The sequence below is a fragment of the Alligator mississippiensis genome, chromosome 4 (genome assembly GCF_030867095.1).
Source record: "Alligator mississippiensis isolate rAllMis1 chromosome 4, rAllMis1, whole genome shotgun sequence".
Lineage (NCBI taxonomy): Eukaryota > Metazoa > Chordata > Crocodylia > Alligatoridae > Alligator > Alligator mississippiensis.
In genome coordinates, this window is record NC_081827.1 from 33,855,002 (window position 1) to 33,879,046 (window position 24,045).

The following is a 24,045-nucleotide window of genomic DNA, read 5'->3' on the forward strand; positions in this document are numbered from 1 at the left end:
TCTAGTGGCACTTTGCTTTTTAGCTGTATGGCAAAATTGGAATGACGTAATTTCACAGTACCTCACACGTCTAGAAGTAAGGCTTCATTAATGTCTCTGAAACATAATGTCTCTGGGCGCTTGAATTAAAAGTGCTTTCCCAGAGCATGTGTAAAGATGCCCTTAGAAGGCTGAGAGGTGAGCTAGTAGCCATCTACAAATTCATCGTGGGGGGTGTCGGGGGTGGTGTGCAGCAAGGGATAGGAGATACTATGTTTACCAGGGCACCCCTTGGAGTAACTAAGAACAATGGCCACAGACTGACAGAGAGGAGATTTACACTAGACATCAAGAAGAACTTCTTCATGGTAAGGGTGGCCAGAATCTGGAATGGGCTTCCAAGTGAGGTTGTGCCCTCCCCTACCTTGGAGGTCTTTAAAAGACTGAACAAACACCTGGCTGGTGTCATTTGACCCCAGCACTCTTTCATACCCAGGGCAGGGGGTCAGACTCAACGATCTACTGAGGGCCCTTTTGACCTAAAAAAATCTATGAAATCTAAATGTGGCAAATCCTCGGACCAAGTTTTAATATGTCAGGTTGGACACCCAAAATTACTATTCACATCCGGAAATGTAAAACTTCTGATTAATTTATTTTCCCCCCCATATTGAAGACTTAATGCCTAACATGGTCATCAGAATAGAAACAGTTTAGCATCACTTTTGTAAATTTGTATCCTTATAAGACTACAAAGGGATTTGGTCTGCTAAAATGGGATCAGTGACTGATGCCTTTTTGGTGACCTCTGATGGAAAAGTCAGAGGTCCATTTCTTTTTCTGCCCTCTATGCTCAGTGATTCATATTGCATGAATACACCAAATGTCATTATTCTAGCTCTGCTATGGAAGTTTACTAGGTATTTATCAGCAAATGACTTCTTGTAAGTGGATATATTAACTAGCTGAAGTGCTTTTGAGAGGTTCCATCTCCCTTTTTTCCTCATCTCACCCATCTTATCCTGGGTTTCTCCATGAAGAGCTGAGAAAAGGCTAAGCAGTACACCCATCCCTCACTGCCTAAACTATGCTTTTCTATGAAAAACATCTGTAAAAATGGTATTGTAATTTTGGAACTGCATATGAAGATAGATGAGTTCACAAATCACCCAATTTTCTCTAAATTCCACCCCTGCAAAAAATAACCTTTCATGTGAAAATCAATGAAATAGAAACAGAATTCTATGTCAGAGTAGGTCAACACTATAAAGCACTTGCATGCTTTGCACTTACAAAGTAATTACTTGCTTATGGGTACAATGTTAAAAGTTCCTTAAGTCTCAGTTTCAAAAGTGACTTAGTCACTTAAGGCACTTACACAAGTTACATTTTTGTGTGATTGGGCCCCTGAAAGCACTCTACAACCATAACATAAGACAGTTGCATGAAAAAATACTTTCAAAAAACCCATGCAGGCCTGGCCTGGCTTTCCCCAGTATCCCATCTAGGGTAGCTAGTTGGGGGATAGCGGGGCATGCAGCAAGAGCTCCATGCCACAACTCCCCTCCAGCTCCCTCTAGGCTAAGCCTATCCAACAGCTATGTGCTGCTCCTGCCTTCTCCTCCCCCCCACCCCCCGCTTCCCTTCTCCTTTCCCCATTGACAGCTCTGGGGTGGCCATAACTGGGGGGTGGGGGAAGCAGGGATGAAGAGAGGGGTGGTTCAGCAACCTTCTTGGAGGCTGCTGGAGCACTCCCACCTGTTCGACAGGGTTGGTGCAGGCAGGCTCGAGCCCCCGCAACCCAACAGGTGAACATCTGTTGAGTTGCATGTGGGGTTCTAATTCTTGGTGCTTTGTGTGAAGTGCCATAGTTTCATAGTTGGTAGGATCGGAAGGGACCTGAGCAGATCATCAAGTCCGACCCCCTGCCATGGGCAGGAAAGAATGCTGGGGTCAAACGTCCCTGGCTAGGTGATTATCTAGCCTCCTTAGCCATGAGTAAGCACACAGCCCTTAAATGTCTGTGGGCACCCTTAGGCTGGTCAACATCCTTGTGGTACACACAACACATAGCCTGGGTCTTTAAAAGTATGTAGGAACCTGAAGTGAGTCTTGGGCAGAATTTAGGCACCTAAGGCCAACAATGAGAGCTACAAAACCAGCCTAGCCTCTTAGGAATCTGAGAGTCAGTAAACAACTAAGTTTTCACTAATAATGTTCCTTAATTCCCTAATTTTCTGCTTCTAAACATACCAGAAGATGTTGCAGTCTTGGCATAACTGAGTGGTTCAGTGCCTATCACACCTAAGCATACATCCAGTCACAAACTAGGAACCAGCAGATCCAGTGGGACCAGAGAGAAGTAAGAGGGCGCATGACTTAGTAGGCAAGTGAACCATTTACATGGGACAGAGGAAACCTAGGTCCCAGTCTCTGTTTTCAACATTGTTTTAGCCAAAGTCTCTCTAATTCAAAATTCTTAAGCAGGCCTTGAAGCAAAGAGCAAAACTTCAGAGTACTATTTCATATTTTCTCTTACTTGCTGTCTCTGGCTACAAAACAGCCCATTTTCAACAGGAGGGTGGATAACGTGCCTACCCCAGACTTGTGTCTAATCTGTGATCGGCGCCTCTCAGGAGATGGAGATATAAGTTTACCTTCCTCAAACTGAGAAAGGCATTGAACCGAGGTCTCCCTCTTCAAGAGCAGGGAGCACTCTCTACCATTCCTGCTGAAGTTGAACTACTAGGTAGAAAGGATTGTAAGTTATAGGGCCAGAAAGAAAGCAAGTACAAGGGAGCCTACGCCTGTTGTCCAATGTTGAGGGTAGTCAGCTGGGGGAAAAGAGTTTTGGTCTCCAGTCCCTGCTGCCAGCATTGTTTTTGGTATTTTATCCAACGACTGTTTAACCTAAAATACATGAATGTACTTGTAAGATCTGAGGGGACATAACAAATCGGGTCTTTTGTGAGACTTAGGCAGAGTTTGCACAGCTTTTCCCATCTGAAGTAGATTGCAATGGATTGTTCAAAAGAATTAGGACTTTAGTTTCTCAAACTGGATTATTTTGCAAAGTAAGTGTTCAGAAGCCTAAATCTAGGGGTGCCTGTAGACATGCAGGGATGCTGCTTTGACATGCTGTAATTACTTGATTAGATTGATCGAAACTGCTGGAGCATACTAATTAACACACTCTAGCAGCCTCTGTGTCTCATGTATTTAGCATCCCCATGCTTCAGAATGGTTGTGGGGGTGCTTTAACTACAGCTTGTCAAATAAGCTTTAGTTAAAGCACCTCCACCACCATTTTGAAGCACGGGATGCTGTATATGCAAGACACTGTGGGCACTTTAATTAGAGTGGCTCTCGGAAGCTGCTCTAATTAAAGCACCCCCCCACCTCCAAATACTCTAGATGCCCGGGGCTCTTTTTAGGTCACAGTAAAAGTTGACCTGGATCACTTTTGTCCCCAGTAGTTCAGTTAGGAGTATTTATTTTTCTTAAATTGTGATTGCATGCATTTCTTATTAAACTTCCCAGTTCCTGGTTCCTTGTATACCTTTATATTTTAATACTGCATAGATTATATTTTTCAGGATGAGGATATTCTAACAAGGAGATAGCTGGGAAATAAGCCAGCTTTAATGGTTTCAAGAGAATTTGCAGAATTGCAGAGTGGTATAAGAGTATACTTATATTGAAATACAAAAACGTCTCAAATTAGCACAGCAAATGGCAATTGATATCTTATGATGTATCTTGGCACTGATTTTTAGATCAAACCATGTAGCAGGGTTTAAATGAAAATATATTTATCTCTGGTGACATTAATAGGATCTGAATCTTCAGCTGTTGGATTGTGTTTACTTATAATCCATTGAGAATCCATCTTTTTTCATATTTAAATGCTGTCTTTAGCTTCTCAGACACCAATATATCCCGTAAATTCATATGATGTTGCCATCAGGAGGAATGATGGGATCATTTTCAAGACATTCTGCCTCTGAATTTGGACAGCAAACTGCTCAACTGCAGTTTGTTTTTGGCCATGGGCACCTGGCCCATCCTTGAAAAAGATGACCTCTGGCAAAATATTGGTTTTTTTCCCCTGTAATCTGGAGTTAGCCCAAAGAGTTCCAGATGTCAGAGTTCTGGTTCAGCACAGTGCCAGATTTTGAACAAAGGTTTCCAGGATCAGAGTGGCTTTTATTGGTGGAACATGCACCTCTGCTATTTAAGGAGAGGACCAGTATTATACCATTCACCAGAAGTTTACCTTAAAATGGAAATGTCATTATGAAAGTATCTTATATTAACCAGATATGTGACTTTCCTGTATTTTGGCTTTTGTATATAAACAATGAGTAAAACAAATTATATTTGCATTGCTAGTTTGAAGTCATATAAGTGGATACCCTCTAAGAATATGAAAAGGCCTTTGGGTTAGGTTGTGTTTGTTTCTGGAAGTTTTATGATGTGGAGGGAGAAAAGAGTCTTTCAAGTTTCCATTACCTGTACACAGAAGCCAGACACACACAGTGCATAGAAAGGTAACTAGCCATCTTACTCTGAAGTAAGACTGAAGGTAGGGAAGTTATGCAACTTAAAGTCTAAATAAGATATATAGACAACATAAGCTTTCATGAACTCGAGTTTACTGCATCAAATGCTATGAAAGGACAGCACAGAGCAGTGTATGAAGTGGAATGGGTGATTTGAATACAAAAGGGAAGGGAGGAGAGAACGGATGGGAGGGAAGGGAGAAAGAGGGAGGGGAACAGTGCTGGGAGAGGCAAACAAGTGAAGAATCCATACGAACAAAGTGGGCACAAAAGCTAATCAGGTAGTGGGGTAAAAATCCACAGTCCCTGTTTAAACCATACTTAGTACAGTCCTTTGTGAATGGTTTCCTGTTTTGCAATTTCCTGTTCAAGCTGGCTTTTTGAATTTTCCTGCCTGAGAACAGCAATCCTGAAGTCTGCAGTGCAATGTCCAGGGAGGTTCAAGCGTTCTGCCACAGGCCTTTGTGTCTTTCTGCAGCTAATGTCAGATTGGTGTTCATTCATTCTTATACATTATGTAGAGCTCACTATGACTGTGTGAAGACAGCAGAGGGGCATCGTAAGCAGGTGGCGGCGTTTGTGATATTGGTAGAATTGCAGGTGAATGAACCTCAAGGTGTCCTGCTTGTTATTAGGTCCGGTGATGATGTGGTCTGTATTGATGTGAGGGCACAGCAAGCATTTGAGTCCACTGCAAGGCCTGGTGTCCTGATGAGGATGGGAATTAATTAGTCTGTTACTTGAGAGATGCCATTTGAGGTTGCGAGCTACCTTTAAGCCAGAACAGGTTTGTTCCTGATGGTTATGCTCTCCATGTATCTTATTTAGTTGGTTTATAAGCTGCATGTCTACCCTACAGCCAGTGTATGCAAGGATAAACATTGGTTGAAACTTGGAATTTTCCATTCCACAGAAATTTCAGCATTTTAAAACCCATTTTTATTTCAAAACAGTGAAAACATACTTTTTTAAACACATCATGAACAGGAAATTCTGATAATGAAAAAAATAAAGTTCAGTCTCATTTAAGAACAATAATTTATTCAAAACTTATGTTTTTAATTATCTGATTATGTCAGTAGTAGTGCATAGTATAGCATATTTGTCGAGTCATGTCAATATATTACATAGCAGTACTACTGCATAATATGATATCATGTTAAAATAATTTATTTTGGTTAAAAGTTTTTATCTAAAAAAAATAAAACTTCCTATATTGTGCTGTAGTGAAGCAATTTGAAACTAACAGTTTGAACTATAAAAGAAGCTAAGTACATAGTGAACTAATTAGATGGTCTGCTGTTTTTACTTTTGAAATTATTTTTCCAAGTTATTGAAAACAGTGGCTCCTTTTTGGTACACTAAATGCTTATCTCATCTCATTTTACAAAAATTTCAGTGTGTTAAATTGTTTTTTGCAAGCACAATAAAAACAGCTGCTCTTCTCTTTTGTAAGCTAGATGCTTATCTTATTTTCTTGTTCAAGGTGTTAAATTGTTTCACTACAACAAAAACAGGAAACACTTTGAGCTGGAAAACAATAAGAGTTTCAGTCAGTACTACTAACAAATGTTAATCACCATATAAAATTAGTGGAATATATCAGCCATTATATCATGTCATATTATGTAGAACAAAATCTGGCATTCGATAGTGCAAAATTAGCCTAATTCAAATGAAAAAGCACAGTACATTTTTAAATAAAAACTGAATTTTGTTTGTTTTTTTTTCAAAATAAAGCATTTCAAAATAATGTTTATTTAAAATACATTCTCTTCTCAGAAAGTATTGACCAAATTTATATGATTTTGCAAAAAAACAGTATCCCAAATTGCATTTTCTGTAAAGAATTGATTCGATGAAACCAATAAAAATGTCTGACCTGCTTGACCTGATCTAGAAAGGGCTAACAACAACAGAAACCCCACCAGGTGAGCAGAGCTTGGCCCCTCATGTGATGGAAGAATTTGTACTGTACATGGGCAGAAGATAAATGGAGACTACAAATACAGTGCCTTCAAGAGGTCCTGTCGACTAAGTGTGATGTCATCCCAAAGCAGGGCTGTATTTTAAATCTAGTCTTTTATACCATTTACAAAGTAGTGGTTGTAGGACTCCAGTGAGTCCCACTTATGCTGTCATCTACTCATCTTTTCTCAAGACCCTTCTTTATATTTTCTTTTCCCTTCACCCTTTTCTTTAAATATCTTTGTCTGCCAGAATGAGACTCTCTCCTGCACTTCCCTTTTAATCAAAAGGGTCAGCGCTGCAACAAAAGACACTCCTTCCTAATCAACTCTAAGAGTATGACACTTCCCCAATACTCTCACCACATCATTTCTTTTAGAACACAAGAATAGGAAACAAATAGATATCTTCTGATAGCAGTATAAGCACCAGCTAGTGGCCTGTCAAACTACTGAATTTTTTGTATTAGTCCTATCATGCTTGGCATCTGTACTTGGTTCCTTATTGTAAAAGGTTAGGCTTGAATTCTTCCTACTAATATTTCTGGTATTTGGCAGATTCAGTGATACATTCTCCTCCCTATTTTTTTTGTGCTGTCGTACTCTCTCTCATTTATGTAATTGGCCTTTGGCATCTGTCTGAGCTTTCACAATGGTGTTTTATCCACTAGCATCATCTGAGCTACAACTAATTCTTCAAGGCAAATGCCTTTGATTTGACTGCACTATCTTGTAAGTGGTAGGGGACAGTTGTAACTCTCTCCCATCTCTTCTAAAACACTCCTCTCATAGCCACCCCAAATCCAAGAAAGCAATAACTTAAGTGTGTCAGCAACTGAGGAATTTCTAACTTTTCTTATTTTTCTTAGAATTTGACAAAAACTGTGAGGAATAAAATCTATGAAGTTTCTAAAAATCAAAGCTCCCATTAAAAAGAAGAGAACAACATTTTAAAGTCGAGAACAAGTTTCATGCTAATGGGTTCTTGGAGTTGATCTTTGCATTTGATTATGAACTCAAAAATAGCACAGTGATAAATAGCAGAGAGCGTACCATTCTGGTTTGACTAATGACATTGTCACTACAGTATCTTGGTTCCTGTCTTCACCTGAAGCTCGTTTGCTTCTCAGGTTCATTACATTTTATCTGTGTAGCTGTTTTGTGACCCAGTAAGGTCAATTCTACACCTACCATTAGGACAAGCAAAGAAGACAGAGAGTGCATACTGCTTTGACTTACTACAAAAGTATTCTTTGAATAACCCAGTAACTTGCTTTATTCTCAGGTTTGACTGTTAATTTTTTCAGTTTCCTAATATGAAAGGAAGTCTGAAAAATGATAAATCTTCACAGTTCTATCTAAAAATAAAAGTGGTGTATGAAACACGTGTTATGAAATGCTTTGCTCTCTGCATACTATGATGCTTGTTCTATGATCATGTCCTCTTGTCTGATATGGTGTAGTCACATAAGTAGCAGTGGAATTTTCTCCTTGATTGGTGCCCCTAGAAAATGCTACCTCACTGGCATGGTGTCCTCATGTAGAAGAGCAGTGGTAAAGTGCTGCTTGGGCAGAGGGAGTGGTGAACGGGCACTGAGGAACCAAAATGTCAAAGTCTCAGGAAAGAGAACCTGGCTCAGGGGCAAAGCATGTGGAACCCCACATGCTGCATGGAGTTACGGATACAGAAGGGCTCACCCCATCTTTGTCACGTTGCATATGGAGCATGCCAAGCAAGATGCATTTCTCCCAGGACTTATATGGTTGTGTGTGGGAGGAGAGGGGAATTCACTATATTGGGTTTACTTTCTTAAGTTTTGCCCTTTGTATGAGCACATATGTAAATTTTCTTTGTAAATTACAGAGTTAACATTTCCTTGAAGTTTGCCACGGTTTGTTTTATTTATTTCTTTTACTGTGTTTTCTATTTCATTCTGCTGCAGAAAACTGACCACCACTGAACTCCTTGCCAAAATTCCACAGAAACCAGGGGGTATTGGGGATCTTGCCAAAGAATTTAGATCCAATATGCTGCACAATACACAGGGCTCTGCCTCTGATAGACAGCGACACACTGGTTGGTTTTTGAACTACTGTATTGTATACATCTCTAATATGCATTTAGGTGTAAATGTCATTATTATGCTAAACAGAACTTATCCTTGACTGTAGTCTTTCCAGGTGCCTGCTTTATCATCGGGAGACTAAACGCTGTTTTTATTGGCTAATATGCGGGGGGCGGGGACTGTCTCCTGTGTGTAGGCCTGCACGTCCTATCCATGTTCTCTTCCCTTTCTCTCACACACCACCTCAGAACTCTGCCATGAATATATATAACTGAAATATATATGATTAAGAGAGTGTAACACAAAGGCACATATAACATTCTTTATTTCCTGTTTCTTAAATAAAAAGTAAGGACCAAAATGCTCCTGTGGAGGCTTGTATGGGTTTCCTGCTTTTGGGAACAGGAAGGGAGCATATACTTGTCTGTTGGTTGAATTCAGACTATACTAATATTTTTAATGATAGGTAAATGTAACTTTCTTGATTCTGTTCCCCAGTCTTCTTTAAAAGATTAAATTAGCACTGCAGAATAGGGAGTCTCTGTAGGAGTTAGTTGTTGTTCTAGTGTAACTTAGGAATGGGGAACATTTTAAAAAGAACAAGGATTTCCAGAAGGGGAATCATGCACAAGGCAAATATAGACCATAGTATACAAAACCTCTGAAACTATGATCTAAACATTATCAAACAGATGTCTTGCAGATTCAGTTAAGCCAGAGAGCTTCATGATTGGACAAGGATCCAGGAGTAAGTTCTTTTAAGTAGAAGAAAAAGTTAACTAGTGCAGTTGAAGTGCTGAACTTCAAAACCTGTTTGTAGAAATTTGTGCTGGAGGCTGGTTCCTCAAACTAAAGAAACTTCTGTTTTAGAAAATGTTACTCCCAGCCTCCATGCTGGGGGTGAAGACCCAGATCAACTGTAGGTAGTTTTCTAGGATGGTAGGTGGGTGCTTCATTTCATGTACACACTTTGTATCTGTCCACATCAACTTGAACTTCCTTCAAAGCCACTCTCTTGTTTTGGAAAGCTGCATATAAAGTAGGGGTTGGCAACCTTTGGCACACAGGCCAAATCTAGATATGAAGAAACTACATCACCTATAGGTCTGATCTGGTCTGTGTTTTCTGGTCTGGAAGACAATCCTGATTTCTGCTCCAGCTCCAGCTGACCATGCTCCCTGCAGAGGGCTGCTCTGTCACTCCTGTCCCCCATTCCCATGGCCTCTATTCACTGTCACTGTCAAATTAGTCACTACAAATGCTTGTTTGCCAGGTTTTCTGGCAGCAATGGTGAGCAGAAGCTACAGTGAAGGGGTGAGAGAGCAGCCCTCCACAAGGAGCATAGTTAGCTGAAGCAGCAACCAGGGTTCAGGTGCCCACAGCAATGTCCAGGGTCACAAGAGGCAGCCAGCTTTTAGCAAAAAGGTTGCTGACCCCTGCTCTTAAGGAAAAAAAAAATCTTGCATTTTTATTTACCTAATGTATGTGTGCATTCCTCCTTCACCTACATCCCCAGCCTCACCCCATTCTCAAAGGATGGAGATAGATGCCTTCAGCACACTGAAATTTGAATATGTTTCCTCCTACGTTTGGCATGCCAGTAAAGATTGTTGATTGGAGGTCACCTATGGCACCACACTGCTTTTGCTTTTTCTTGGAATGAGTCCAGCCATACTTTTTTTCTTAATAAATAAATTGCCATGTGGAATACTTAAAACAAGCATAATATCTCACTGTCAAACATCGATTATTCAGCTGCTTCACTAGCAAGAAAACGTCCTATCTACAGTTCGTGTACTATGAGCCAGAATTTTCTCTTTTAATGGGTAAAATATCCTAAACATCCTTTCTAAAAGAACACTACCTTTCTTCTGATGTATTATTCATTAAAGTTTAACTATTTTCACAATCAATCTCAAGAAATCACAGTTCCTATTTTTACTGCAAGTGTGAGACCAACCTTGCTCCAGACCAGCTGCTTGTCAATCAGATGTCACTCTATAGATGCCCCTGAACAATTCTTTTCTCTAATTAGAGAAGGGAAAGTAGCAATTTAGATTTGTCTGCAGAGTTCAGCTGTTGGCAGACGTGCTTTTTTTTAACTTGAGCAGCTCAGAGTGCTTAAAATATAAATATGTAACATTTAAAAACAATTACAATTAAAACTCATGTCACTTCCCCTATGAAAAGCACTTTTCTATTGATACAGTATTGCACCAATGAAAACTTTATCTCTACAGAAGACCACTATCTTCAATGAACACTTCATTGTTAATGCCTACAATTTCTCCAGGATACTTTTTTTGACAAGGGTATGATAAAAATTAAGCAGTAGATCTTACTAACAGATAAGCAACACTTCTTGCTATATATAGGTGCAAAAGTCAGCATGTATATATACATATTAAAAATAACTCTTTGACATATTGTTAATTTGTACTGAATCCCTCCTCTAGCCTCAAAAAGAACCCCCCCTCCACCCCCCCACAAAAATTGTATTCCCCGATTATTTTTTTACTTCCCAGAGGGAAGCCTCTGGGTATTCTTGTGTACTTTCACTCACTTTAATATTGCAATTGCTTTTATTTGGACAGTAAAAGAAAAGCAGAGAAAATAGTCATTTTTAAAGCTTTAAATTGTATGTCAGCTACCAAATCTTTCTATGGGCCCCTCTATATATGCAGGTAAAGGTGTGATAAAGGTATCTAATGAACAATCCAGACAAGCCTCCTCAGCTGACAGGGCTCCCAGCTGTGGGGGCATCCTATGGACCCCTGGGGCTGGAAGATTTCAGCTTTGCCCTACAGCTGCCACGATCCAGCATCCATTCCTGTGATCCAGTGTCTGCAGCTGCAGGCCGGTGGGTCCCAGCAGCCTTGGGGCACTGCCTGAACCAAGAGTCCACAGCTGCCAAACTCTGCCAGGGCTGAGACTAATTTCAGCTGTGGACTCCCAGCCCTGGCTGCGCATGGTGCTCCTTTCTATGGGGGGGGCCTAGTCAGTTGATAGGGCTCCCAACTGCAGGGACCCTGCTACATGTGCAAGTTAAAATTTGATAGCAACCAGCTATAAAGTTATTACATATTTTTGGAGCAGTTACTTGATAGCTGGGTGGACATTTTATGAAGTAATTGTTAATTTGTTCATGTAGCTCATCTAAATTAATTGCTCAATTAACCTGGTAATTGTGTGATACAGGTAACTTGTAGAGAGGGCCAAAATGACGCTTTCCATACAGCTATATATTGTCTCAAGTCCATGACAATTTAAAAAATAATAATAAATCTGATGAAATTGCTCATGGGCTGAATCCTGCCCATGGGCCCTAGGTTGCTGACTCATATGTTATGTCATTTGTTACAGTCTTAACTTTTTTCACTGCTGCTCCTTCTAGACAAATGCAGCCCCCCAACCATACCTCTTCTAGCCGGGGCTGTAAGGCATTCCTGCCTTTTCAGTTTCTCAGTGAAGCTACCATTAGTCTTTCATAGGATTAGAAACCAGGGGTGGCATGTTATTTCAGTGCACAAATCTCTTAAAAACCCTACTCAAAGTCTGCTTTTCTCTTTAAGCTCATAGACCATAAAAAAAAACAACAAACAACTCAGTTCATCAGCACGCATGGCCCAGTTCTGGCATTGTCTTTCCTTTTTTGCACTCACCCCTCATCCTGAAAATGCTTTTTCAAGGTATGCCTACTTGGCAGGTGGTGGTAAAGAGAATGTGACAGAGCTCCATACTGCTGCAGATCCTTGAGCTAGTCTGTATACAGCTAGTTTAGGTATTTTGTTACTCTCACTCTGTTTTGTCAGATGGCCACCTAGACTGATCCATCGTAGTCCTTCCTTTCTCTCTCCATCAGGAAGTTTCCTGCTTTTCCACTGAGGAGTTTTTTCTTCTCTGTCTTGGGCTGATCAATGGGCAGGTCCCTCAGTGGCTTGCCCTGACCTTCCTTTCTTTCCATCATCTCACCAATGAAGAGATGTCAGCAAGTAATCCTTCCTACTTTTCCCTCATCTCTTAGCCTCCTTCAGCCCTTCAGTTCCAGGTTTCAGACCAAGGAAAATCCAGCAGACAACTGTCCTGCTTCCCTTCTGCTACTAATGTTTTTTGGGCATCCAATTCTATCTTTCCAGCCTGGGAAAATCACCACAGCAACCCTTCTGCTTCTCTCTCTATTTGCAGCCTTCTTCAGCCCTCTGGCCCTGGATTCTCTAAGCAGGCCCCTCTCCCAGCTCTCAGTCTTCTCTGGGAAACTCTTGTAGCTCACCCCTGGAATCTCTTACCAAGTCCTGGTTAGCTTCCTCTTCCAGGGAACAAATGAAGATTTTCAGTAATCCCCAGCTGGCTCCTTCCTCCAGGGAACTCCTGTAGGCATTGTGTTTCTCTTCCTCTTTTTCTATATTTTCAGTTGTAGAATCTGACATTTAAAGTGCACTTAAAGTTTCTGCAACTCAAAAAAAAAAAAAAAAAAGTGACAGAGTAGTAACATAGCCACCTTCTTTATCACAGAAGAGTAAGATAAGAAAGATAATGGTGGTGAGGGTACCTTGTGAGGTGGGGCAGGTGTGCTGTTTTAAAAAAAATACCAGGCACAATTGTTATTTGATTTCTATGGTAATTCTTGGTAATAATTATGGGGAAAAGATCCATGTGTTAGCTTATTAGTTTATTATTTCTGCAAGTAAATTATTTTTTCTATCCATTCTGAATAATGGTAGTGAAACAGTCCAGGTCTAAAAATGTCATTTTTTTTGGAAGAAAGTTAACAATTGTACTTTGGCATATATTTATCAGATACAGAGAGAGACTTTATGCACATAATCATTAAAAAGGAGATTCTATTATGGGAGATCAGCAGCAGATCCAGGGGTGAGGCAAGTGGGCTGTGGCTATATCCCCCTTTGTTTGTGCCACAGATGTGTGTCAGTGTTGACTCAGGAGCTCTGCATGCACAGTGAGATCACCAGCTTATCAACAGGAACTCTGGCCAGAGCTTTCCTACCACTCTGGAGCCCAGGGGGTGACCACCACCACTGCTTGTCTCCTCTTTTCCCCCTGCCACTGAATTCAGATGGGTCAAGGGAGGGGGAGGGCAAACATTAGTGGTACTCAACCCTGGTTTCTGGAACCTCACAAAATCAGTGGCTTCAGCCAGAACTCATGCCAATCAGCCCAGCATGCACTGACCAGGTGATGAGCTTGGAGCATATTGCTCATGCACAGCACAGGCAAAGCAGGGTGCAACTGCACTACCACACTCCTCCTGGATCCCCGCTTGTGATTGATTATTTCTCCATGTAAAGGGATACCATCACCTTGCAAATCACACTGTGCTAGAAAATTCAATACTCAGTATTGTTACAAGCTACTAGAGTTTAGGAACTTGGAGGTCAGAGGTATTTCTCATTTTTCAGATCTACTTTGCATTTTAATAGCAATACAACTCAACGTTTTCTACTGGCTTGGAAGATTGTCCTAATCCCCCATTCCTAAAATGGGGAATTCCATTATGAAGGATAAAAAGTTTCAAACCAGTGGAGTTTTTTCATCTGTCAAGTCTATCCCCCCTACCTTAATGAAAAGGCCATCTTAAGCATTAAGAGAAGGGCAGGGAATTGCTTATTAAAAAAGCCCTTTTGTGACTGTAAAAAATAAAATCAGGATGCACTATTAAAAGGGCATAAAAGATTCTGGAAGCCAGAATCTTTACTTTAAATTAGCGAGTTTCAAAAAATTTCATGTTGACACCATCTCATTCACTTGTGGAATCTGACATTTAAAGTGCATTTAAAGTTTCTGCAACTCTGAAAAAGATGACAGAGTAGTAACATAGCCACCTTCTTTTTCACACAAGCGAGATAATAAACATAATGGTGGTGATGGTACCTTGGAGGTGGGACAGGTGTGCTGCTTTAAAATATACTGGGCCCAGTTATTATTTGATTTCTACAGTAATTACTGATATCAAGACAATAATTATGGGAAAATAGACACCTGTTAGCTTATTCATTTATTATTTCCATAAGTAAATTATTTTTCTACCCATTCTGAATGCTGACAGGAAAACAGACAAATAGTCCATGTTTTAAAATGCCATGCTTTTTTGGAAGAAAGTTAACAATTGCACTCTGCCATATATCTCTCATGAATTCTAACTTATGAGAGAAATATATATGTATGGAGAGCATGCCTGTGCATAGACTATATAATATGCTAGGCTGCTCTTTATAAACATTGAACCACAAACACAGCCAGGAAGTTCAGCTTACCTTATTACATTTCCAATCCTCTAGGAGCTAAGAGCCATTGAACTCTTTAAGATGTGCTGCCCTGTGGCAAGCCCAGTGACATATAATGAATGTACATCTTTTCCAAAGCATTTCAGGCTTCTTCCTTTCTTTTTTTTAATTCCTAATAGCCATAGTCACTTTAAAGTTAGATTAACTTGTCCTTTTGTGAACATTGAAAAATCAATTTGCATATATGAACAACATGGTGAGAAGGAGAGGGAAGGGGTGAAACCAAATAAATTGTCACAAGGAATTGTGGCAGTTCACATAAACGCAGCAGGCTAGGGCTGCTCTTAGGATCACTGCCAGAAATGTACATGTTTATTCCTGTGAAGCGTAAGGTATCTTGCAAGGCAGTGTCAATTTCTTAGTGCCGTTCTCTCTCTGCTTCTGTATTATACATGCCTGGTTATTCAGAATCCTGGAGCAGACAGTTGCAGAAGCCGAGGGCAATGACATACTGTTTATCTGTCAGTTGTTACAAAGCATTGAAACTGTTTCTGTTATGAATAGATTTTCTGAAGCAGAGACCAGCCAAATCTATATCCATCTTTCTAAATTATATTTGTGTTAGGTTTGTTCTTTCTTCCCTGTACAGTAGTACAAGCGAGGAAAAAGAAGAACCAGTGCTGAGAGAGTCCACTGATGAACACTAAGCTGAAACAGACAAGTAAAGCAAGGATGTTTTTAAAAGATAACAAAAAGTGTTAAATGTATTGATTTCATAAACCATTCAACATTAAAACCGTGAAGATGAGCAGTGACATTGTTTTGTACCCTAGAGAACCTCCAAAATCAGGATTGGAAAAAAATCATAGTTTAGAACTTGTGTTCTGGAAGACCAGAGGGGAGATGGACAGTCCCACTCTTATACCAGCCATGCCATTTGTGTAAATTGGGTACTTGGCTGCTACATAACAGGACTTCAACTTTGATTTATGTTTCCTGACTTTTATTTTTGTTCTTAAAATGTAGAGCTCAGCCCAGGTGAAACTGCTAAAGTTGTGCCAAATTTGTGGTGGATGTGTGTGTGTGTGTTATATGGATGACGTATAACAAAAAGGCAGTTTAGACATGCTTGAAACGTGGTCCTCGTTCTAAAAACATTTGCCATGTGTGTTACTATTTATTTGCAGCATAAATACTATAGTGAGATACTTTGCTCATTTTAGTACATTAGGTAAGAGGACCACCATACATTTTCACCTTCTTAAAATAATTAATATTTCCTTTCTTTTTGCTCAGGAATGAACTGTGGCCTAGCTTTTTTTGCATCATTTGGTCAGTGTTGTAGAGGTCCCCTTCTTGCTCTGGTTGCACATAAGAAGAACTAAGGGCAATGTGTTATCATTGCTTTAATAGTTCAATTATTGTTAGCACATATTTACACCATCCATGAACTATAATACTTCTGCAGCCATGGGAAATATTTTTTGTTTGTTATACTTTGAGTGGTGTCGTAATAGCTAGCCAAGAAAACAGCTGCTAAGCTATTCACTCATTTTTCTTGGACAGTATTTTGTGGGACAGGTTGTAGATGAGGGTCATTTGGACTTCCCTACGTATAAATGCAGAGAACAGAGTTTCTGGATGATGGTGTTAGGTTAATTTAAATATGATAGATGTTAGTTTAATGCATCTGAACCTGACAACTGCAAACTCTGAGCAGCTGCATATCATAATCATCTTACTGTAAGCAGTGCAGAACCCAATGTGTTTGGCCATTTTTTTTAAAAAGCCTCTAAATTTGCATCTCATTCAGGGTCAATTAATTGCAAGTGTAGATGACAGTATGGTGTGATAGTAGGATGATCAAGAGCCCACTGAAGGCAAACAAAAATTTTCCATTAATTTTAGTAAGCTTTAAATCAGGCTACAGGGGTCTAATCATTGACAATATACACCCTTTCACTCCAGGCCCAAAATTAGAGCCTGAGAATGAGGCTCCTTAAAAAATCAATTTCCTATATCTTTCACAGAATGTACTTGCATAAACAAAAAAAGTGCTTCTATGACAGAGTGAAATAAAGAGTCTTAAGTCAGCCCCGTACTGTTTACCTGAGGGGCCTGGAGCTACTTCCAAGAAACAAACCCCATCCACTCCCACGATATGGTGATCCAGCCTGATAGTAAGGCAGAGTGGATTGTTTGGGAGATCTTGAGCATATCATGGTCTTGACATTCTTGTGTTTCGTTCAGCCTGTTTCTTGGGACACACTCAAGGCCACTCCACTGCCTCATGTCTTACATTTGGTGATTGTTGAGTGTGAGTGAGTGGGTGAGGCTTGTTTCTCTGTAGAAATCTGGTTCTTGGCAAGGGTTCATTATAGACATGGCCTTCTGGATGTACAGTTGTACTGCCAAAAGTAGAAGATTATTTTACTGTATCTGGTGTAGCCTGTTTTGCTTTATATATTGTATCAGTTTCTTGATCTAGCTCTGATGCTATCCATAATACTAGTGCGATAAGATATGACTCTTGGTGGACAGTTGGTGATGGTTTAAAATTTCAGGATCATCCTGTGATGGGGTAAAATTGCAGCTCCTGACAAACTTGCTCAGCCACCTGCACTTTGCAGTTTAAATCAAGGGCCTTGTCATATGGGACACTTACCACATGTGTTATGTGAGATGTAGTAAGCATTACTGTGCCATATTAAAAGTTAGAATGTGTTCTCAGCTGTTGTCTGGTAATTCTTACTAAGATCTCAGGCCTCCCTGGACAGGGCTTGAGCTGGCTGAGCCCTACCTCCTGGACCCTGATCCCAGCACCAGGTGCTGCACCTCTCACATCCACCTGTGAGGATGTGCAGCCCCCCACACTGGGGCAAGTCAGGCCTCTGCCACTGGAGGGAGGCAGGGGAACAAAACCCAGGAAAGTGTGCCACTCCTGCCATAGGCTCCACACCTGCGACTGGATTCGTGGAGTGAGCAGAGTCTCTGCTGCTGGTAGTTTTGAACTGGCACTGAGTGGGAGTCGTGAACTTGGGCCTCATACCAACAATTAGCTGATTGCCAGTCCCAGCTTCCACACTGTGCTGGAGTCTTTATCTCGCATTATCTCTATGGAACAGTCCAACAATAGCTAAACAGGTGTTACTTTATACAATCTGGAGATACTCTTCCCACAAAAATGTGTAGCTTTGCTATGATATAGTTGCACTTAGCACAAGTTTTACTGCTTGAATGCATGAATGCTTGCATTTTGAGTGCACTTAACATGTCTTATGTGTAATATGGCCCCAAGAATGGCGAGTCCTCTGGTGGAGCATTGCTTACAAACCACAAAAGCTCTTCCTCGGCCCTTTTGATGAGAATAACACTTCAGTAGCTCTGGTTCAGTTGGGGAAAAAAGTTTGTAAACTCTGCAGAAAGTTTGGAAACAAAGTAGAAATCTGAGAGATGGGGCAGGCTTCTTTTCTGCAGGGGAAGGGAGACTCTTTACAGAAGAGAGGGAGGTAAAATCAAGAGACAGCCTTTCCATTTTCCTTTTACTTATGTTCCACATAATGGAGGGATGTGAGATGAGCATGTTTACTGAGCTGTTGACAATAGTAGGGAAGTATGCTATCCATGAAGATTGTAATGATTTATCAATCCCTTAAACATTAGATGCCAATATTTCCAACAGACCATGCACAACATGCAATCTCAGCAGCAACTCAGAAAAAACAGGTGAGATGAAAGGGAAGGTAACAGTACTGGAGGGTTACCGTGCCAGCACACAATGGCCAACATGTACCAAGAACTCCTTAGCAGTCTCTTCTGGAAAGTCTTAAACCTACTTTTTGAAGGCTTGGGGATGGATCCTGAGTCCTCTGAAGTCAATGGTAAAACTCCCATTGATTTCAGGACAGTTGGAATTTCATCTTTGATCCTTATATCTGCTATGCCATTTTGAACAGTTGGGCTGGTACGAGGGAATGCTGAACCATGGAATGAATTGGAGGCCTGGATTCCATTATCGCAGTGCAGCTGTTCAGTTTTAGAATTCCCAGGACTTTTCTTGAATTTTTTATTCCCATAGCATGCAACTTATATTTTAGCATATGACAGACTAAATGCAGCTGTATCAGAAATAAGTTGACCTGGACAGGCATTCTGAGCAGCATTAAAGCCTCTTTCTTCCTTTAAACTTATTTCCAATATGATAGACCTCTTGTTGGAACAAAGTTTTTCATACAAGCGTCCATTATGGTCATTCAGGGTCTCACTCTGTTCTCTCATTTAATCTGCCTGGGTCATGAGCAGTTGGTTAATTTGGAACATGAGGAATGAAGAGCAGCGAAGATAGAAAGAACATGAGAAGGCAGGTTTATACTCCCTCCTCCTCCTGCAACACTTCATGCTCTCTGTGCATTTTATCTAGCATTTTTCTTGTCTCTTCCACTTCCCTTCATTAACAAAATAAATTAAGCCTCCCTTGCTACCCTCCCACTTTCTTCTTTCCTTTCATTCCATTTTTCTCGTGTCATTGTCCAAAGTTGTAGTCACCTCCCTCTCTGATAAGTCTTCTTCTTGTCAACAATTTTTTTAACCTTCTTTCTCTTCTCCACCCTGACCCAGCATTGCAAAATGTAAAATTCTTCTGTCATCTTTTTAAAGTGTTGACATCATATTCCCACAACATCTTCATGAAAAAGGAAGTCAGGGACAGCAAGCCAATAAGGAGACTTTTACATCTGTAAAATGATAAAAGAACAAGTGCCTGATATGAATGTATTTGAACGTTGTTCTATCCTGGGACCTCTAATATGGAAACTCCCTATAAAAAGACCATGTAGTCCATCAGCAGTTTATGCTGTTGCTTTTTAGCTTAGGCCCTTCCAGCAAAATTCAGGAAAGACTGAGCTAGGTCAGACTAATTCTTCATAGAGTCATAGTTTATTTTCAAATCTATTCAATCTAAAAGCTCTTGATTCATGGGCCACACTTCATAAACATTAATCCTCGGGTTAAAAAAGTTGATAGTATCATCCTAAGCCTGTACAATGGGATGGGAACTATGGGAAACAAGGCAAACCAGAAGGAGGAGCATAAAAGGGAAGAAAAACATCTGACAGAAGCAAAACGTTAACATAATTTCTTTTTGCTGAATGTATATATAAAAAAGGGAATATACCACAATAATCATCCAGGTTTTTTGCCTTCAGCCTGTCTGAGGCCATGAGGTTTGGAGATCTGATCACTAGTCCGAAAAGGAAAGGCTGTTTGCAAGATTTCTGGGGTGTTTTTTCCTGGAAAAGGTGAGAGGATAAAAGCAGAAATCTATGAAATACATTTTATGCCTTAAAAGGAATATGTATATACATATGCATACATATATGCACAGACACTCACACACATATATGTATATATGTGCACAGAGAGCGAGAAGTAGGAAGACAAATATTTCAAACTGTCGGTAAAATAATTGGGAGGTAGGAAGGTGCTTTCCTTTACCTCTCCAAGGAGTAGGTTAAATAATAAATCTAAATTTTATACCCATCTTGAACCAAATGAATTGGATTTTCTTATTTGTTTTGCGCTCTCACATTCAATGTTCACTATTTTCTGGAGTATTTTCATCAATAATGAGAATTCTCACTATTTGGGAATTTGACAATGCCAAAGAAGAAGATAATATTTGAACATATGTTTTGTAGTAATCGTGTTTGTTTAATACACCTTAAATTATTGTGCTCTGAACAATTACTGTGTAATTTAGAAATAATGTGTAAACTTGTATTCTGGGTAAGTTTTTCTGGTTGTCTCCTGGTTGTTACGAAAATCAATCATTTCTTTACAACTTGCATTTGTTCTGCCTTCCATTGTTCTTATTTTCTGTTCATTGTGATCTTAGTTCTATTGTTTCACTTTCAGCTTGCCTTTTCTTTCTTTTTTAATGTTTTTTATCCCATTTTAATTTCTTCAGGTTTACTAGCCAATGATTTTTGCAGTTTCATTCTTTTGGAGTTTTTTTTTTTTTTTTTACCCCTGCAATTAAAAACAATTTTCTAATTAAATTGTCTATTAATATACAAGTTTTCATTAATTTGTACTTGTAATGGCATCACTAGAGGGCAGTATTGATTAAATTAGTGTGCTGAGCACCAGGGGTATGCTACCAATTATTAGATATTAGACACTTCTAGTATAAAAATACTTGCATTTTACTGGATATAAATACTGTTTTATTTCAGTTTTTATCATGATCTAGCTGTACAAGATAGAAGGCATTATAACCTCCATAGTAAAATGAATTGGATCATTTTATATGCAATTATAATAGAAGAGAAGAACAGTCCATGATGATATAATTAAAATGGGAGTGCATGGGGCCTAGTAGACAGTGATAGCTAAACTGTTGTAAACTGCCAGTTTATAAAATGTTCATAGAACTTTAACTTGGCATGAGGGTTAAAAAAAGCACTATATTTTTTTTATAAAAAATAAAGTATATAGATGATCTCTATACTGTTTCTCAGAAAATATTTTCAGTAAAAAATAAATATCTTCCAGTTCATTAACTTGTTCCTTGAAATCTCAGTACAGTATCTTTTGAAGTAATGGAAAGCAAAGATAGCTAAGACGGTAAAGTAAGATGTTGACTCATTTGTTCTTATTGATTTACAGGTCTCCTGACAAATACAGCAACAGAGAATCCTCGTAGGAGTGGTCTAGGCTCTGTGTGAGCTACTTAGTCAAGTTTCACTGCTGTGGATCATCATTTGTTATATGTCATCAACTCAACTGTCTATTTCTCTGTATCTCATAAAAGACAGCATAATTCTTCTACATTATGAGCTAAAGTCTGTTCTACCATACTAAGGAGTACTGGACAAAGGAATATAGATATGCGAGATATGCCTGGGCATTAGCAATACAAAAAAGTTCATGGTTAACGTTTCATCTGCGTTATACACCACTGCTGGACTTGATGTTACCTACATGTTTTAATCTGAAGAGTCTACTACACTGAAGAGTATCATCCCAATCAGCCTTAGAGAAGACTGTTTTGTCTATGGGAGGACAATGAGTTGCAAAAGAGAAACTCTTCTTGTGCCCTGGACTGTCTGAATTGCTTTTATTTTCTTATACTTTCAGTATATACGATAGACCAAAGAGAAAAATCTATTTTAAAGTGGACACAATCTTACTGTTAACAAAGTTATCTGCGTTAAATTGTAGGGGGTCTCCACAAAGACATGAATTCAGTTGTCACAAAGCTGAGATATTGCTGTCCAGCAGAAGTCTTTACGGGACACTGCAGTAAAAACTAAACCAGAAAACTGCTTTGAAAAAAACACATTCTAAAGAACATAATGGAGCAGCGAGGGAAAAATGACCTATGTTTGAACTACTTAGATGAAAAGAATACAAACTGTCTACATGGCACCTTTATTCCTCTGTACTTAGATTGACTTTCTCGTACTAAAATCATTTTCAGTTTTAACCAGTTAAACATGCCTCTTCTACAGTTCCATTTTTGATAGTTAAAGTTGGATAATACAGTATTTGCAAAGAGCATGTTTGGTCATCTGTGGCCTATGTCTCATCTGATACACCATTTAGCACCAGAAAGCAAATTAAAGAAAAAAAAAGTAACACTTGTTTGAAAGAGATCATTAAATGTATTTTGAAAAGCCTAAAGTTATATATTTAACAGTTTTTATATGTTGTATATTTGTAGAAAATCCTATTTAACAATTAACGTGGTAACTCTGACAGTCATGACAAGTGGTTCAGAGTTAAGTTGTGTTTTATTACTTCAGTTGTTTCTGAAGTGACTGGTGTCGTTTGCTTTCTTCCATTGGGACGTTCTGGATGTAAAGCATGACCAGAGAGGACTCTGTAGAAAAAGCAAAGAATAATGTTGTTTATATTACATAAATGCATTCAACCATTGCACTGTTGGAAGGCATTTTTTGTCTTTATGTACTGGTAAAATAGAGTGTAAAATATTTTAATCATTGCTTTTCATACCGAGTTATTTTTCTCTCTCTTTCTCCCAGTCCCCTTTTACATGATTCAGTACAAAGGTCAGTTTGCAACCTATTCCTTGATTCAGTTTCAATGTTTTACCTCATCAGTAGAAATCCCACTTTGTCAGCATTATCAGGTAGTGAAAATTAATGCTAGAGCAGCATAGAAAAGAGGAGAAATGATGATAAAAAAGAAAATTCCTACTCCCTATTACTGTACCTTTCTATGTACAAGGTTTGGTACGTATTGATATGATGAGACCAACAACTGAGGTTAGCTTCTTTCTGGCAAATGTATTCTGATTTTAAGTACTTCTCCAGGTTTCCACTGTAGTATGCTACCTAATACTCCAGTTAACTTTTAGTATTATACTAGTTCTATGCTACTAAAGAAAATTATAGAGAGACTGTTCAAGCAATCATAGAAGAAAAATATAAAAACAAAATAACTGATTTTTTTTTCAAGGCCTGTTCCAATACTGAGGCTTATTAAATACAGAGGTTACAGGAACCATGAATTATAGGTGACTGTGTCTTTGAGTAAAATAAATATATACAATATTCTTATTTAATCTTAGGGGTTTTTACCAGTGTCAAAGTAGCAATTAAAGCCCAGCCACTTGAAAAGTGTTATGGACTGACTGCACTATAAATGACTGATGTCAGGTTTAAAATGTCATGCAATAAATGATGGTAAATACAGTTACTGTACTAGTAGAACTCAAGAGCCAGAGCCCTCACCCTACCAACTTTCTGTTTTGTTTCAGTTTATTTTTAAAGGGAGTGTAGTAGCCTTACTTAGTAAACACAGAACAATTAAAGATGTTACAACATTTTTGTTGCTTTACAGTATTCAGTTTTGTGTTGGTTCAGCTAAATTATAAAAATAAAGAAAATACTTTTATAAGTGAGACTTTTGTTCCCTGATCATGACATACTAGAAGAAATTTCTCAGGTTATGTTTGACAGTGGGGGCGCCCAGAAGTAAGCTTACCTGATGATATGAGGGTTGAAAAAATGTTTAGAATTTTAAAATGAAATTGTACTCTACATTTTGTAAATGGAGTAACAGTTTTGAATACCTTGGGGTTTGGGGTATCTATTTTAAGATAAATGAAGTACGGAGCTCCTATTCTTTGGAATCTATGCCTTTGTAAATTATCTTTGATTTGGCATCAAAAAATCACTTGCCACTTCTGAAAGCTTAGGCAAAT

At 39.1% G+C, this 24,045-nt stretch overlaps 1 protein-coding gene across 8 annotated transcripts in view; it reads left to right on the forward strand.

Annotated features, from left to right (window-relative positions):
• Positions 1-23,742, forward strand: part of TAFA5 (TAFA chemokine like family member 5) — a 655,021-nt gene extending 631,279 nt beyond the window's left edge. For 3 of the 8 annotated variants that reach the window (XR_002090210.2, XR_009461535.1, XR_009461537.1), the window contains 3 exons: positions 8,452-8,585; positions 20,021-20,113; positions 21,483-23,742. Coding sequence is in view for 1 of the 8 variants with exons in the window: in XM_019487416.2 (XP_019342961.1) it covers positions 21,483-21,491 (9 nt within the window). In the remaining 7 variants the exon portion in view is untranslated. The remainder of the gene's footprint in view (positions 1-8,451; positions 8,586-20,020; positions 20,114-21,482) is intronic. The other 5 variants (XR_009461534.1, XR_002090213.2, XR_002090212.2 and 2 more) reach the window with 3 other exon arrangements.
• The last annotated feature ends 303 nt before the right edge of the window (positions 23,743-24,045 follow it).